Genomic DNA, 18,257 nt, shown 5'->3' with positions numbered 1-18,257 from the left:
TTAGGAATTCAAAAAGTAACGTTAAACTCATTACTTTTTGTTTTAAACTGAAATTTCATTAATTGATGTGCCACTTCATTAATGCCTAATTATGTCACGTGGCTCTCAACCCTCATATGTCCTAAATAGGAAAATATTCTCTTCTTTTTTCACTCAATAGCAAAATGCTCATTACTTATTACTTTTACAATTTTAATGCACTCGTGGTGATTGTAAAAAATATATTAATATGTGTGCTAAAATATTTTTATTCTTGAGTATGAAAAAAAAAATATCAATAAAAAATTAAAATTTTAAAACTTAATTTGTTCAGTAAAAATTATAAGTTAAAATTTTTTACTTACTATTTTACGTGATTTTTTGCTTAATTAAATAAATTAAGCTGGACTTAACAAATTATTTTAATCAATAAATTGGATTATCAAGCACTCCCTCTTTTTGATTCTGCATTACTGCTCTCTCTTCTATCGCCATCGCCGCTCAGCGCCGTTAATTAACTTTTCAAGGTACAATTTATTTTCCATTATCTCTCTCACTCTTTTGGTGTTTTCATTGATCTGACCAGAGTAATTTACCTCGTATTAGTTTTTTTGAGTAGCATATATCTTGAAATTTCTAATAGTCGAGTTATGTCATATGTAAAGATCTTTATACTTGAAAGTATGCAAATTAAATTTAAACATAAATTTAATTTATAAGTTTGCCGAAAAATATATTTTAATTATAGAATTCTAAAATTTAAATTTGAAGATTTAAATTTTAATAAATAAGTGGGGCAACTATTGATGCTCTACTTTTATCATCGGTAATTTTATCAATTTATTTGAATTTATTTAACTAATAGTCTAATTAAATTGAATACACACAGTGGAATTAATAAAGACAATTAATTCTTTTTATTAGTACTATTTGTTTTCTATAAACTTACAAATAAAATTGAAAATTGATCAAATTCAATACAAATAAACTGAATGGATCATATTATCATTTAAAAACAAATGTCAAGGATAGAAATTTCATTAGAGAAAATGGATCATATTATCATTTGAAGATAAACTAAATGGATCCTATTATCATTTGAAAATAGAGATAATATCTCATTAGTGTAGCTGAATCCTAAATAGGAATAGAAAAAGTAAGTATTTTCTTAAATTCGAAAATATCTCATTAGTTTTCGTTTTAAATTGAAATTTCATTAATTGATGTGCCAATTCATTAATGACTATTATATCACGTCGCTGTCAACTAGGAAAACGCTCATATTTCGCAAACAGGAAAATATTCTCTTTTTTTTTTACAAAATAGGAAAATGCTCATTTTCTCATAAAGGACCAAAATGTTGTAAGAAATAAATACATAAAATAACGTATGACCAATTAATTTAGATTAATATGACTTCTATAATCAATTTTTATTATATTTGTCAGTCTTATGATATTATTATATATGTATCAGTTAATTAACTTTTCAAGGTACAATTTCTGTCCCGTTATGAATTGAAATGTTATATATGTATGTTTGTAAAATATGTGTCCTGAAAATATATATATCTTAAATAAGTTTTGCTTAAATGTATGTTATAAACATGTTGTGTTTGACAATAACATAAACATGTTATAGATAATTCAAATGAAATGAATTATAGGGGAGTAAACATACACAAAACAAGAATACAAGAATATACAACAAACAATAAACAATATACGAATAAATACATATTGTACATGTCTATATATATATATATATATACAATGACGAAATGCGAATATTTCACAGATGTATGTTATAAGATGTGTGTTAGATATAATCCGAAAAAGGATCAAAAGAAATAAACATAACGTACGAAAACAACAAATGAGAACAATGAAAGATTGTACTAATGTATACCTAATAATTAGACTTGATACAAGGTAACTTGGCGAGTAATTTCTCGGGACCTATATCTCATCAGTAACTCGGTAGAGGTTATCGGGACTGGTGTAATAATAAAGTATTGTGTCATTGACAACCAGACTAGTTTGAATAATAATCTTGAATTAAGATTCATCCTAAATGTGAAGTCAAACATAATGCATCAATAAATAATGTGGGAGCGATATGTACGACACATAAAATATATATCGGGTGGCTTCGCTGTCGATGTTAGACGTGTGGAATACATCGGTTAGCTTCCCTATCGATGTCGTCGGTTGACTTTGCTATCGATGTCAGACGTTTAAGGTTACATCAGTTGACTTCGCTATCGATGTCAAATATAAGGTTACATCAGCTGGCTTCGCTATCGATGTCAGGCGGGTGAGGCTAAATGATTATTATTATGAAAGGAAATATAGAATATGAGTGATTACGATCGTTTGATATATGAAATATTTTATATTAATATTTTTCAACGTATATGTTACAGTGAGTTGATAAAGGATTTTAAGTATGTTTTCAAAAGACTCTATTTTACATAAAATGGTTTAAAATGATTTTACCCTTTATGTAATATTTATTAGTAATATTATGAAGTCACTCAGTTTTATACTGACCCCGTTGTTCCTCCAACTTTTCAGGAAAAGAAATAGATATTTTAATTAAAGCTTTTGAACTTTTAAGTTTATTTTACAAGTCATGCAAGAAGATGTTTACTTTAGATGTCCGCAGTAGACTAGAGTTTTAATATTTATATGTATTATTGTTAAAGCGTTTTAACTCTGATGCTTTTGTAAATGGAGTTATATGTATTTTATGAATACGATTATAAATGAATGTTTTGATTTTAAAGACGAAAATCAGGCTTGTTACGGTTTCAGAGCCACCACTTCCATTCTCCAGCGCCGAACTCGACTCGAGATTTCGGGCCGTGACAATTATAGAAAGCATATGACACAAAAATGATGACTGAATCGTGTGTAATTTCGATAAAAATGGAGCCTCAACCTGAAATTGATTGGTCCAATGAGCTCGATCATGTTCTTTTTTTGCTCCATCGTCAAATGTTACTGTCAAGAAAATTGATAAATTCTTGCTCTATTAATAATACCAGTTTTTTTTCCAAAAATAAATCTATTAATGAAGATAACAAGGCTAATAATCACCTATGGCCCCTGACCTTTAGAGCTACGGGCGCTAAACTCCCTGATGTTTAAAAACGGACGCTAAACCCCCGGCGCTCACCAAGGCTCTTATGGACAAAAATACCCCGGGCGCCGTATTTTTTTGGCGGTTGTCTTTAAAAAATAAAATAATAATTGACAGCGCCACATGCCAGTTGACACGTCATCAACTGACAAAAAAATTAAAAATACCCAAAACACCCTAAATATAATATCTGATTAAATCAAAATACCCCTAAAATCCAACCCAAAAAAAAACCTAACCTAACTCAATCTAATTCAAACCATTTGGTCAACCCTCCATCACCGACCCGACCACTACCACCGCCACCACCGGAAAATTTTTCGGTCATCGAAAACGTCAGATCTGTTCCTCTGAGGACGTCTGTTCCTCACTGAGGAACAAATCGTCGTCTGTTCCTCAGAGGAACAGATCTGCATTTTCGATGACCGGAAAATTTTCCGGTCATCTTCGAATCGGAGAAGATGACCGGAAAATTTTCCGGCGGTGGTCGGGTGGCGGCTGTGGTCGGATGGGGGAAATGGTCGGGTTACTTTTTGGGTTAATTTATTGGATTAGATTAGATTGAGCTGATTTTTTTTTTGTCTTTTTCTAAATTAAATTAGGGGTATTTTGGGTATTTGAATTTTTTTATGGTATTTTGCTGATGTGGCAGATAATGTGACAGTGTCAGATTTCTTTTAAGAATACCAGTTGACCATAAAAGACGGCGCCAGGGGTATTTTGGTCATATTTGGGGCTTAAGGGGTTTAGTGAGCGCCGACACAAAATTTAGGGGTTTAGCGCCCGTTTTTAAACATCAGAGGGTTTAGCGCCCGTAGCTCTAAAGGCCAGGGGCCATGGGTGATTATTAGCCAGATAACAATATAAGGATCAAAGTCATATAACATTAATTTTTTAATATGATCTTTCAAGATTGAAGTAACCAATAAAAGGCAACAAACGCGATACAAGCAATGATTAAAAAGAAGTCTAATCATGGATCCCGCAAACTTGACACAACGATAAACCGTCGGACGGGGATTTCGACCTTCTTCCTTCGATGAGGCGGAAACTCCGCTTTAACCGTTGAAGCGTAGTATTTTTGCAAAACAATCATCTTCATCTAGATCTATAAAGTTAAGAGTCACAAACCTCCCGATTTTTAGATCTACAAAAACTTGACTTTGAAGAACGATCAAACACTAAAGATTTTTGGTAGATCTAAAAAATTAAAACAAATGAGGTAGCAAAGACCTTAAAATTTATTCCAACATGATAAACTAAAAAAAATCCAATTCGAAATTAAAATTTTAACAAAAAATTATTAAAATAAAAAGTAGATCTATAATCTTTAATAATATGGGCGGAGATAAGATGATTTTCTGGTTAGCTGGAAAAATCATCTTCTCCCACCCTCAAAACATGAAGAAAATGAAAGTTTTTTTTAGAGAGAAGTGAGAGCACAAATGTTAGAGAACTATATTCCTTATTTTAAAACGGATACATAATGCCAGTTCAATGTGAGTGATTTTTGTGCAATTCTCTTATTTTAGGTTTATTTTTTTTACAAAACAATGAAACTTATGTGTCGTTCCTGTGTCATATTCAACTTGCAGGACTCTAGTGAACGATTCCCAAGTATTTTAGAGGCATTTTGGTTAGCCCTAAAAATTAGGATTAATAACATAAGAAATTATGATCTTTGTACTAAGTTTTAAAAATAACTTGACCTTTAAAACAGATTAATCACAGACACCACCTTTCATTTTTTTTCAAAAATAACATCGACAATTTTTAGTGACATTTACGTGGCAGATCCATCGAGTGTCCAAATCAGCGAATTTTCACCGAAAGTTATATGCCCATGATGAAATTGAAAAGAAATGAAAGGTCGTGTCTGTGATTGACACATTTTAAAGATCGTGTTATTTTTGAAACTTGGTGTAAAGATCATGATTTTATATGTAATTAATCTTAAAAATTAGTATTATTGTTGTAATTATTTACGAATTTGATTTTTTTTTTTAAGCTTATGCAGACTAGTTTATGTATATTAAGATACTTAGGATTTCGTTTGCCCGAACATTTATCTGTTGAGTGTAGTTCATGTTTATATGAATCAATCACATAAAAGGTTTCTTGATTTCTTTTAGATTAAACTTCATTCTCGTTATGTGATGATGAGTGGATTTTGTGTATGAAAAATGGTTGGCTAGTGCATATACCAGACATTGTTTTCTGCCATTTGAGTTTTAATATCATTTTCAAGGATTTCCAAATGGAAAAGAGATACATGAACAGTCAATGCAATTGTAAAATGATGAAACTGAATCGCATGCAAATGTTTGTTCAGATCAGGTATCATGTTTAGAATTTATTATATAACGTTTTGTATTGTTAAATTCTCTAAAAACCCTCCATCTTTTAACCCCAATTTATTGCATCCTGGTGTTGTAAGATCGCCAACTTTATCCAAATTATGACTTTTCGGTTTCAATTGCACCTCAAGCATCAAATTGACCTCTTTTTACTTAAAAAATGATCAAATCAGTAATTTATATTTTAACATATATTCTACATAGTGTTTAATGTTATATTTTAAATAAAAAACTCTTCTTTTCAAAAATTATAGTAAAACTTAATAATAATTTTTGATTAGCCAACAATAAATATTATTAATCAGATTAAATTTATAAAAATTAAATGGATATATCGTTTTTAATATACCGGAAACCGCCACTGGAGAATAGACCCAACTAGGTCTTTCATCATCACCATTGATGATGAAAAACTAGGTCTGTTCTCTGGCGGCGGCGAAGGTTTCTAGAGGCGGCAGAAGTTTCCAGGTTAACTCTGAAATAATTATTAACCTTAAATAATTTAAAAAGGATTATTTTTTAAAATTGAATAATTTTTTAATATTTTTTTAAATTGAAATAATTGAAACTCGTTCGTCTTTCTCTTGACGAACACGACATGGGTTTATTTCGAGGAAGACGAACGAGTTTTAATTATTTTAATTTTTAAAAAAATTAAAAATTAATTTTATATTTTAAAAAAAATATTTATTTTTTAAATTATTTAATGATATATTTAATAAAAAATTATTAATAACTTTTAAAATTTTAGGAAAGATGGTCTTTTATTTTAATTATAATATTGAGAACTATTTAGAATATTTGTTAAAATTTAAAGTAGTGAAAAAAAGTCAATATGATACTTGAGGGTGTAATTAATACGAAAATGTGTTGATTTTGATGTTTGAGGACGAAATTGAAATCGAAAGATCATAATTTGGATAAAATTGTTGATTTTGCAATATGAGGGTGCAAATGAATTGCGGCTAAACGGTTGGAGGGTATTCGGAGGAATAGCCGAACTAAAATAAGTTAGGTAAAGCAAAATTAAACTGAAGATACATTAAAATAATAAGAGCAAATTACGCTGAGATCCCCGAGGTATGCCATAATTAACAGTTTGGTGTCCCTTATTTGAAAAGTATACTTAATAGTTCCTCATTTTTAATTTCGTTAACTGAGAGACCCTTCCATTAATTTGAGGGACCAAATCTTCTAATGAAATTGAAACTGAGGTATCAAATCATTTAAAAGTGAGGTATCAAATCATTTAATAAAATTAAAAATGAGGGCTCAAATCGTTCACGAAATTAAAAGTGGAGTATCAAATCGTTTGAAAATAAGTGTCGAAATTAATGGAAAGTGCTAATAGTTAGCGGAATTAAAACTGAAAAACCATTAAGTATAATTTTAAAATAAGAGGTATCAAATTATTAATAATAGTATACCTCAGAAACATTAGCGTAATGTGCTCAAATTATAATTTTAACATCTAATCTCTAAAATACATTATTGATTACACTAGTAGCAAAAATCAAAAACTTTCTCTTCTTCTACTAAAAAGATATATGCAATTATTGGTTAACCAGAAAGCATAGTCAATTTTTTTTAATAAAAAAAGAAATCATTGCATTTAGAGTGTTGGATTTAGATTAGATAGATTAGGATTTAATGCGTCCACATTAGATCTCACTCAGTGTGTCCGAATAGAGAGGGAAAGTTTGATCGGAAAGCAGAAAAAAGAAGAATGACGAGGAGATCAGGGAGTTGCTTGAGGTGTTGTTTGGTAATATTTGCAGTTGCATCTGCTTTAGGGGTATGCGGACCTGCTCTTTACTCCAGATTCAACAAATCCCTTTCTTTTTCTTCTCAATCTTCTTGCCCCCCTTGCATCTGTGATTGCCCTCCTCCTTTATCCCTTCTCAACATTGCTCCTGGTACCCTTCTTTTTTCTTATTATACTGTTTTATGTTGTGTTTCTGCATCTGGGCTGTTTTCAAGTTTTTATTTTGATGGGTTATAGGTTAATCTGAGTCAATTTATGGTTACCCTTTTCTTGATCAATTAGCTGGGTTCTGAGTTTTATCTGTAACCAAGATCTGAGTGATACACTTTAGTACTTGCTGTATTGTTGTATCTTTATAATTCTGTGTGTTTAATTAACCATGTACTTCAATTTCTAGTCATGAACGGGATCTCTTTGTAATCCTGATTTTGTTTGTTACTGAATTATATGGATAATTTTGTTTTGGATTTTGTACATTTTTACACAAATGATACTTCAATTACCAAGGCTGACTGCTAGCATAGTGTGTGTCTAGCCAGGCTTATACAAATCCATTATCTGTAGAATTGATTACTGCCTTTCTTTAATTCATTTTCATGGTATTACTGCATTAAATTTTTCACTTTATTATAGTTTCATGCTGAATTATGCGTTGTAGATCTCTTTAGAAAATTTGCTGCATCATATTTGATAATTTAAGAATTAATACTACGTGCATCCATTCAGTTTTGGCTGTCAATTTTGTACCCTTAACTTTGAATTTTAAGAATTTAAGGATGCTTTTAGACCAGCATAGAACTTTAAGGTTGGTGAAATGGTTCACATCGGATAATAGCATAATTTGGTTATAATTTGTTGATGCGCTGTGTCAAACTTACTGACGCCTGATGAAACTACTGGATGGATGGACTAGATTTCTAAATAAACTAAATGCTCATTTTCCATTTACAATGTTTGCGGGAGGAGACTAGATTTCTAAAAAACTGAAGATATCTTTATTGGCCAAAACAAGTATTGAAGTCTCCGAGAATGAGTTACCATAACCATCAATGAGATCTCCTTTAAAACAAACCCATAAAATATTCCATCTCTTTTCTGGAATGTCATATGTTCCTTTCTTTTTTTCCTTTTTAATTCCACTTGGGGATTGATGCAGATTAGTTGCCTCTTTATCTGCTCGTCTGCATATCCTTGATAACATCAGAAGGCGCTTTTGTTGTTCCAAATCATCTGTTTCTAAAACTATAGCTGATTTGGAGCTAAAACAGTTATATCTGTTTTCTTCTGGATTGTTGTAATTAAATAATAATGGTAGTAAGATGAGATGTGAATGAAAACGCTGAGAGATAAAGATGTTCGTCAGTTTTTTAATTTATGAATCTGATGATGGATGGTTTGAATTTGATGATTCTTTGAATTTATTTTAGAATGAAGGTCATCTCTTTTAAGAGAGAATTACTGGATTTATAATCTTATTCAAGAAGTTAGCTCATTGGTTTGTTTTCCCTTTTGCACATGTTACCATAGGCAGCTCTATGTTTAAGCAGTGTATCGCTTCTCCTGTGAATAGAAAATGTCCAGTTGAATTTATATGTTTGCCTGCAAACAGGATCTCAAGGTCTATTTTGAGTTTTGTCTGTTGGTATTGCTTATACTTGCTAAATAAACTTCTGATATCAAGAGTTCACATTTGAGAAAACCATAACTTCTGTTACTAATTCCTTTTGTTCTCGGGTTTTTTGTTTTTCATTTTCTGCAGGGTTGGCCAATCTCTCAGTCACAGGTTAGATCTCCTTATGCAAAATTTGTTTTGTAATAACTTTGTTCCTATTCCTATAATAAAACAGATTTGCTGTTGTTTATTCAGTCCCGTAATAATCACGTACACACAATGTTCATACAGACGTGCATGCATTTGGAACTTCCTTTAATATGGAATATCCACCATCTAACTGTTATGAAAATCGCAGCTATCAATTTTCTTGCCTTCTATTATGTTTAATTATGAGTATTTTTTTATAGTCAAATTTAGTTGAGCTTTGTACATAATGAAGAATGCAAGAATGCCTCTTTTCGAGGTTCATTTAGTATTACTTATTAGGGCTTTGTGCTCATATTAAGTTTAACATGATTATAGGATGAATTTTTTATTGCGTCCGGTGGTGGATATTCCAATTGACAAAAATGTAAGGATAATTCATAAAATAAAATAAAAATTGCTATCGAAAAGCTCCGTTACGGATGTTCAGTGATTCCTATTTCAATCTTTCACTTTGTTACTGCTTATTTGTCAAAATAATACCAGTGGAAGCGTGATCACCGATATGAATCATTGATCACAGATTGTGGAAATGACGACCCTGATCTGAAAAGGGAGATGGAGAAGCAGTTTGTTGACCTTCTAACAGAGGAGTTGAAACTGCAAGAGGCTGTTGCTGGAGAACATACCCACCACATGAACATCACATTTGCTGAAGCTAAACGGGTAGCTTCCCAGTATCAAAGAGAAGCTGAAAAATGTAATGCCGCTACTGAAATATGTGAAGAAGCTAGAGAGCGGACTGAGGCATTGCGGATAAAGGAGAGGAAAATTACTTCTTTGTGGGAGCGACGTGCCCGCCAACTGGGTTGGGAAGGTGAATAAATATTTGTATAACTATTTGAATTTTTCCTTTCTGCACCGTCGAACTAGCGCATTACACCAAGTTATTTATATAGGAGGCAAGCAAATTGCTTGTATTGTCACTGCAAAAGCGGAAAAAAGAAATCCGCCCTCTCTCTCTGTGATTTTTATCTCGCTGGGGCAAGAAAATGAAATATAGTCATCTGTTTTTTTAGTTGTAACATGTTTTAGATCTATCAGCACAACATTACCTGCATTCTCTTGGAGTTGTGGACGCCATGTTGTTTTAGTTATTTTGTGTAAGCTTTGTTCTTATGAGTAACTTAGAGTGTAATCAGCCGAGTCGAGTTAAAATACAAATACTATTAAATTCGAGCTTGAATTAAATTGAGTTTTATTTTAGAACTTCGCTCTTGATAGAACAATTGCGAATGAAGTTTGATTTGTCTCTAGTAAGTTCAATTTAATTAAAATAAATTCAGAATTAAGAACGATAGGGCCTATCTAAATAATTAATCAGATTATTAATTATCAATTATCTCAAAGCCGGTAATGAATGATAATGAAAATAATAATAATTGATTATCAAAAAAAAAAATTGGATGTCCCACTACCACGAGGCTGACCCATTAAAGATTCCAGACTGTGACCACAGAATCCCGATTATTTAGTTATTATCATGTGAGTATACCAAACAATATCGCACTTAAGGCGAAAAATTATTGTATGCAATTGTTGCGTCATGTCATTCGTGCAATAATCCAATAATGCGCTAGCTATGTAAAAAATTTAATAATAACAAAATTAACAATAATTAAAAGATTTCCTATCACGAATGCTCATTAAATTGTTATAAATATAACATGCCACAACCAATGCATGGGATAAACACTCGCACTTAGGAACACTGTTCAGTGTCATCAAATTTACTTTGAAACAACTACTTTATACGGAAAAATCAAAATTAAACTCGATAACCCGATATGAAAAATATATTTTACGATAATATGCGCTATTAGTTCTATAATAATAAAAAGTAAATTATCAAACTATTTCGTTAATAATGTGTAGTTCTTACTAGAAATATTATTCACTTAATAGAAATATTATTGATTTAATTGGAGTTAGAATGTAAAAATGCACATGTATATGGATGTGTTTAGATTCAATTATAATCTAATAACTAGAACTAGTTTATAGGTTCGAATTTATCCATCATCCTAGACTAATTTTTAATATCAAAATTTACAGACATTCGATTCAACCACCACTTGACAAACTCTTTACAAAAATGGACAAACAATTTTTTCATAAAAAATAAAAGAAAGATAGATAGTAAATACAATATTTAAAGAATTAAATTACTACAACTCATTAAATGATTCCATTTTATTATTGAAAATTTTTGACGAATCTATCTTCGATTATTAATTTATAATAAATTAATTTATTATGCACTTTATCGATAAATTTTAATCCATCAATAAAAGAGAGATGACTATTTATTGTGTCCTATAAGATCAAAACAATATAAAAAAATAGATGGCTATTATCAACAGTCACTCCAACATATACCATAATTAGCAGCAAACATTTTTGCTGCTAATAGTGTTAAATTTTTTTACTATTAACATATAGTAACAAAAAAAATTTGTGGCATGTTGCTGCTAATAAAACGTTGTCTTAAGTAATTGGTAACAAAATTTACTGTAAAATGCTGTTATAACTTAACTAATGGCAGCAACTTTCAAAATTAATGTTGCAAAATATTTTTTAGCAGCAACAAAAAATTAGCTGCAAAAATATTTATTGTCAAATACATAATTCCTTACAGTGAGTAAAGATAAAAGCATTACAACACCCAGAAAAAGTTTGAAGAATTTGTACTCAACTAGGATGTTTTATTAAAAAAAAAGAGATATATATATTTTTGGGGACGAACACTAGAACCTAGATACATAAATAAAAGAAAAACAATGGATTTTCAAGTGTATATGGAACTGAATATTAGCTATCTCTATTCTCTATTTGGTAAATAACAAATTAGTTTTCATTCAATTGTTAGGCATTTTAGATTCAAAATTAATTTTTTTTTTTGAAAAATAAAATAAAATTAGAGTAGAAATAATAGTAGCTAGAGATAATAGTGAGGGCAAGTCTACTTATAGTTGGGTGTGAAATTAAATTTTCTTTATTAAGAAATTGATCTTGAAAGTCTAAAATTATAAATTCAAATAAAATACTTTTAATATAAATTTTTTTATTTATTAAAAGTGAAAAGAAATTAAGAACCTAAAATAAAGATTTTCTTAGAACAAGATGAATTATTTTATCATTTAATATATTTGTACATTTACTTATTTTGGATTTTCAAAGTAAAACTGTCAATTTTTTAATTTAAAAGATTATTAATGTTTTTTGCTACAAAGCAATAACCATATACAATGACAAATGACTTACTAATTTTGTGAATACTAGTTTCGCTTTACGTGCTATGCACGTGGCTCGTAACGTAACTCGTCAATGTACATATTAGTAAATTTATTATAATTATATCAATTTTTTATTTATAATTAATATTAAATTAGTTAAGAATTTTTATAAAAATAAATATAATATATTCGGTTATAAAAAAAATTTCATACTGAATTTATTTTTCTTTTGGTTTTATAATAACCATAATTAAATAATTATTTTAATTTTATTAATAATATCATTAAAAATAATAAAATAGAAATTTAAATAATAATATATTGACCAAATACAGTATTTTAATTTTGTAGTTAAATCAAACTAAAAGATAGGTATTCCTACTAATTTGAAGACAATTTAGTTATTTTTTACATACAAAAAATTAAATTGGAGATAATTTAGTTACCTATTCTAATTAGGATTTTAATTACAATAGTGATTAATTAAATAACTAATTAGTTAATGACTATAAAATCTTTATTTAGTAACAGACTGAAAAGGATTATTCAGTAAATTTGCCTGTCCCCCCCAATCCGTGCTTTTATATATAGTATAGATAGATGTATTCTTATTCATTACAAATAAATGAGTTAACTTTTTTTTTGAAAAAATCCATTTTAAAAGTGGACACTCGCATGATATATATGTACCTGATATATTTTGCAAAGCTACAAAAACTTAAAATCCAAAAATAATACTCCATACCCTAAAAGAGATTTTGGCAAACACGGTCTAATATGGGACCCACCCAAACATGACACGGCCACCATTTGACTTTGCCTTTCCGTTTTCTTCCTCATAGTCATAGCCTCATATACAAACCAAACGCCGGTCAAATAAGTTTTCTTTTTGTCCAAGATTAAATTATTTATGATGAATTACTCTAATATAAATGAAAATTATAATTAAATAAATAAATTCTACATTAGTTCAAAAATAACAAACATAAGCCATAGTTTAATAAATATAGCAAAAAAATAGTCTGAATTTTTTATAATATAACTAAATAAATAAATTATAGAATATAGTAGAATTTCTAACACAGAAAACGCGCTTTCTTTAAAGACCATATTCTTTTCAAAGTTCATGCATTTCTAATACAGCTCATCTCTGAATTAACTCTTTTCTTTTATTTAATGCACTAACAAAATATTTGGATTTGTATAAAGAAAGAAACTTTATATTATTAAAGTAATACTAAAAGATACCAACTTGGATTGGATCTAATTTTAATCTTAACCTAATCCCACTGAAACAGATCATCCTTACATCAAACCCAGATCCACAAATTGTTTTCAAAAGCTGTTTTCTGTTTTCTATAGAGCTCTGCAAGTCTTAAATTAACTCTTTATTTGTTGGTTCTATATTTGGAAAGCCTATTTTTTGGTAAGTTTTTATTTATGGAAAGTTCAAGAGGAAGGAGAGTGGATAAAAGAGGTTATGAGCAGAGTGTTGAAGATGAAAACGGCCATTTGCCTGATCCTAAGAAGCCAAAGATGCCTGCTTTAGCCAGGTTTGATTCCTTTTTTTTTATTCTTGTTATTTATGGGTGGTTATGGTTTATGCCGCTTATAGTTTAATATTGTTTCTTGCCTTGAAAGATTACTTGGGATTATTGCAGTAAACTTAGTAGCTTGACTTTACTGGGTTTTGAACTTCCTGTGATGACTTACTGGCTATGCAGCACAAACATTTCATTCAATTAACGGTTTCGGTTTAGAAACGTATCGGACACTTGATGTATCCGGCACTAAACTTCACTTTTTACATTGGGAACCTTAAAATAACATTGTCTCACAGTGTCCGTGTCCAAGTGTCCCGTTTCTCGTGTCCGTGCCCGTACTATCTAGCTTACTGGCTTTTGGATCTCGACAAATCTTCAGACATGGCTATGTGAAATCATGTCTTGGTAATAGAAGATAGCAAGGCTCATTGGCTTGTATGCAAAAACTTACTTTGGCACCTAAGGAAACTTTTTGAGTTCTACATTTTGGTGAATTATTTTTATTTTCGAAAATGTTTCAAAAACACTATATTTATTATCTTTTCTTTTATAAAAAATATGGTTTTGATAGTTTGCTGTTTCGACATTTCCATTTCCGTGCTGCATAGCTTGCACTTTAGGTAGTTTGTTTAATTTACACAGTGCTGTGGAAATTATGCTAATGTTTTTTGTCAGGCATAATTCCAGGCACTATTTTTAGTAATTAGATCTCAATATAGTAAGATTGAGTTACTACATTCAACACTACGTATCGTGTTTCAAATTTCTACTACCTTAATTAAACCTGTATCTATTTTGTTTCGTATGTATGACTGTCAATGCCTTGATGCTTGTAAATATTCAGTTGGTTTGCCTTCTTCTACAGTGTCAATTTTGTATGTGTGTTTCTTGATAGTGAAGTTATTCAATTTGCAGTGTTATTGTGGAAGCTTTAAAGGTTGATAGTTTGCAAAGGCTTTGCTCAACTTTGGAACCTTTGTTCCGCAGAATTGTGAGTTGTGATTTTATTTTTTCTATTGTTTTATTATTGTGCAATAAACATGTGGTCTAATTTGGTGTACATTCATGACACACTATGTGTCTGTTATACGAAAACGTAGGAACATAAATTCTAGTAACGGAAAATGGCGAAACCATTTTTCCTACAAGACTAGTTTATAAATTTTAAGTTTCAAAGTTTCAGAAGCATTTATCGTCAACACATACAACTCTATGAATTTTAGATGATATACAAATATCACAGACATTGTACTAACCTTCAACAATAGCCATGAGCTAGTGTATACTAAGTTGATCTTTGCCATGACTACACTTATCTAGAATTAGAATATATTTGATGACATGGCCGTAGTCTCTTGTTATTGTAGGTACTAATTAGTCTGGTTCAATTTGTGGAGACGGCATTATTTAAATTGATCTCATTTTCCTAATACTTATGGTACAAAGTTCTGCTTTTGTTGATTTTAGAATCTTAAAATTTATCTTCAGGTTAGTGAAGAGGTGGAACGCGCTTTAACGAGAATGGACCATGCTCAGTTAACTGCAAGGTGAGCTCCTAGGTGAAATTTAGAAGTTAGAATAAAAATTCCTCTCTCTATAATAAGAATATATATATATACAATTATAGTTAAGAATATATATATATACAATTATAGTCAAAAAATAAAAAAAGAAGAAAATCGTGAACTTCTGAAACTTTTGACATCAAAATTTTAATCTATTTATAGCAGATCACCGCCAAAGCTACAAGGTCCAGAGGGGAAAAATCTACAGCTTCATTTCAAAACAAGGATGCCGCCTCACTTGTTCACGGGCGGGAAGGTTGAGGGGGAACAAGGAGCAGCTATCCATATTGTCCTGATAGATGCAAGCACAGGCACTGTTGTGCAAGCTGGACCGGAATCAGGAGCCAAACTAAATGTAGTGGTTCTTGAGGGTGACTTCAATGAGGAAGCTGAGGAAGATTGGACCCTCGAACACTTTGAAAGTCATGAAGTAAAGGAGCGAGAAGGGAAAAGGCCTCTACTGACGGGGGATCTGCAGGTGACTCTCAAGGAAGGGGTAGGAACTCTTGGTGATCTTATTTTCACAGATAATTCTAGCTGGATAAGGAGCAGAAAGTTCAGGCTCGGTGCGAAGGTTGCTTCTGGGATGTACGAAGGTATTCGTGTTCGTGAAGGAAAAACGGAGGCATTTGCTGTTAAAGATCACAGGGGAGAATGTGAGTCTTCAACGTTAGCAAATTGACAGTCTACATATTACTATAACTAAAATTATTTTGTCATAAACAAGCTGTTTGGTTCTGACTCGGTACTTGTCTAAAATTTGCAGTATACAAGAAGCACTATCCGCCTGCTTTAAATGATGAAGTTTGGAGATTGGACAGAATAGCCAAGGATGGAGCTCTGCACAAAAAACTGGTGAAGGCTCAAATTGCAACAGTCGAAGATTTTCTTCGGCTCCTTGTCAGGGATCCACAGAAATTGAGAAGTGTAAGAATTCCTTATTCTAACTTTTCTTGTTTCTCATTAGGAACCTTTTTTTTTTTCACTTCACAATTCACATTCCATAGGTCTGTATTGAATTTGTTTAGTTTTATTTTTTTGCTAAAATAGATCCTCGGAAGTGGAATGTCCAATAGGATGTGGGAGAATACTATGGAGCATGCTAAGACCTGCGTCTTGGGAGGAAAGCTTTATGTTTATTACACAGATGCGGTTCATAGCACAGGCGTCGTTTTTAACAACATTTATGAACTCAGAGGCCTTATTACGGAAGGACAATTTCTCCCTTTGGAATCTCTTACTCATGGTCAAAAGGTTAGTTCTCTGCATTTCAGAATAGAGTCTGATGTTTATAAAGCTGTGTGTTGAAAGTTTTGGCCAACTTGGTGTTTTTGAATAACCTATCTTAAATTCTTTGAAATTAGACATTGATAAACCACTAAGACCTGAAATTTTCAACTACGTGAAACAGAGCATGAGGCCGAATCAATTTGTATAATGCAGAGAAGACTGGTACTATAGTTTCTCAATCAGTATTGATGAATCAAAATAATTCTAAAATCAAACTTTTTTATGCATATCTAAGTTCAATAAATTTAGTAACAAAACAAGTTATAAATCGAAATAATAAACTCGTCTCATAGATCAAAACAAAGCATTTCGGGATAAGAAATTATCTTCTAATTTTCAATAGCCATTACCAAATGTTTTACTCAGCTACTGTTTCCATAAGGTGTTCTATATCAGACATCGTATAGTAGCAGCTTTCACTTGCTATGGTCTTACTTTGCATGTGGAAACAAACTTCCCGTGTCATGAGCTCCACAACTTAGTAAGTGACGAAAAATCATACCTGGTCTGTGCATGAAATTTAACTCATGCGTGCTGAATTTTCCTACAGGTTTCAGTGGATTCTCTAGTGAAGCGAGCATATGAAAATTGGCATCAGGTCATAGAGTACGACGGCAAAGTTCTGAACTCCCTAAGTAGTACTAACAATGGAAAAAGAGCTTTGGTGGCACCTACGATAGACAACTTTGAGACAAATCACTATATTACTTCTAACCAAAATAGGCAGCACCACTATATCTCTTCAGAACCAGGTCCGGAAAGCCAAGCTGTAAATAACCATCCATCAGTTCCTCAGTTGATTGAATTTCCTTTTGTGAGATCGGATAATAGTGCAATCATGACATTGAATAATCCACAAGCAGAATTCGCTGGCGTAATGGATCACATGTCAGTTGGAACTCCTGGAGTTGGGGGTGCTTATTATTCAGGAGACTGGACTCGACCAAGAAATGGGCAAGGAATGGAAGATTTCTTTGCGGAAGAAATTCGTGTTAGGAGTTCAGAGATGTTAGAGGGTGATGATATGCAAAGACTGTTAAAATCATTTGGTATGGGAAGTGGTTTTGGTCATTCTGATGAAGCGTGTTATTCTTACAGCATTCAAGGGTATGAACCTCAGATGGATCACTCATTCACTCAGGAACGCGGTAGGGGATCAGGGAAGGCTGTCGTTGGGTGGCTTAAGTTGAAAGCAGCGTTACGGTGGGGGATATTTATAAGGAAAAAAGCTGCAGAGAGAAGAGCTCAATTAGTTGAGCTTGACTGAAGCTAATTTGACATAAAATTCTTTGTTTTAACTGTTGAGAAGACAAAAGGTGAATATTTAAATTTATGTTAGATGAAACTGATAAATGATGTACAACTCCAGTTTTTTCTTGTATTTGCCTACATTTCCTCGTAGGCCAAAGAAAACAAAGGTGAAGAACAATGAATTACAATGACAAAAAAAGTTTGTTGGCCATTGTAAACCTCTCTTTGATTTACCCTTAATGCTGATTTCTTTCTAACTCGGTATTTTATTTTACATATTGATTTCAACCGGGGTTCGAACTTAAGA

The 18,257-nt window shown here is 31.3% G+C and overlaps 2 protein-coding genes across 3 annotated transcripts; both read left to right on the top strand.

The window, feature by feature from the left end:
* Positions 1-6,980: 6,980 nt before the first annotated feature.
* On the top strand, positions 6,981-10,190 carry LOC126664761 (uncharacterized). Its single transcript, XM_050357305.2, has 3 exons — positions 6,981-7,396; positions 9,005-9,028; positions 9,588-10,190. The coding sequence occupies exons 1-3, from the start codon at positions 7,207-7,209 to the stop codon at positions 9,887-9,889; spliced, it is 516 nt and encodes a 171-aa protein (XP_050213262.1). The 5' UTR covers positions 6,981-7,206; the 3' UTR covers positions 9,890-10,190.
* Positions 10,191-13,440: 3,250 nt separating this feature from the next.
* Positions 13,441-18,168, top strand: LOC126680978 (calmodulin-binding protein 60 F-like). 2 transcript variants are annotated; one of them, XM_050376318.2, is made up of 7 exons: positions 13,441-13,853; positions 14,760-14,835; positions 15,333-15,391; positions 15,575-16,065; positions 16,176-16,336; positions 16,460-16,663; positions 17,250-18,168. In XM_050376318.2, exons 1-7 carry the CDS (start codon positions 13,741-13,743, stop codon positions 17,964-17,966), a joined length of 1,821 nt encoding a protein of 606 aa, XP_050232275.1. In that variant the 5' UTR covers positions 13,441-13,740; the 3' UTR covers positions 17,967-18,168. The 2 variants fall into 2 exon arrangements, with proteins under 2 accessions (XP_050232275.1, XP_050232266.1); XM_050376309.2 differs by having other exon boundaries at positions 15,572-16,065.
* Positions 18,169-18,257: the final 89 nt, after the last annotated feature.

This window comes from Mercurialis annua, linkage group LG1-X (assembly GCF_937616625.2).
Source record: "Mercurialis annua linkage group LG1-X, ddMerAnnu1.2, whole genome shotgun sequence".
In the NCBI taxonomy this organism is placed as follows: Eukaryota; Viridiplantae; Streptophyta; class Magnoliopsida; order Malpighiales; family Euphorbiaceae; genus Mercurialis; species Mercurialis annua.
This window is presented reverse-complemented; position numbering and strand designations above follow the sequence as displayed.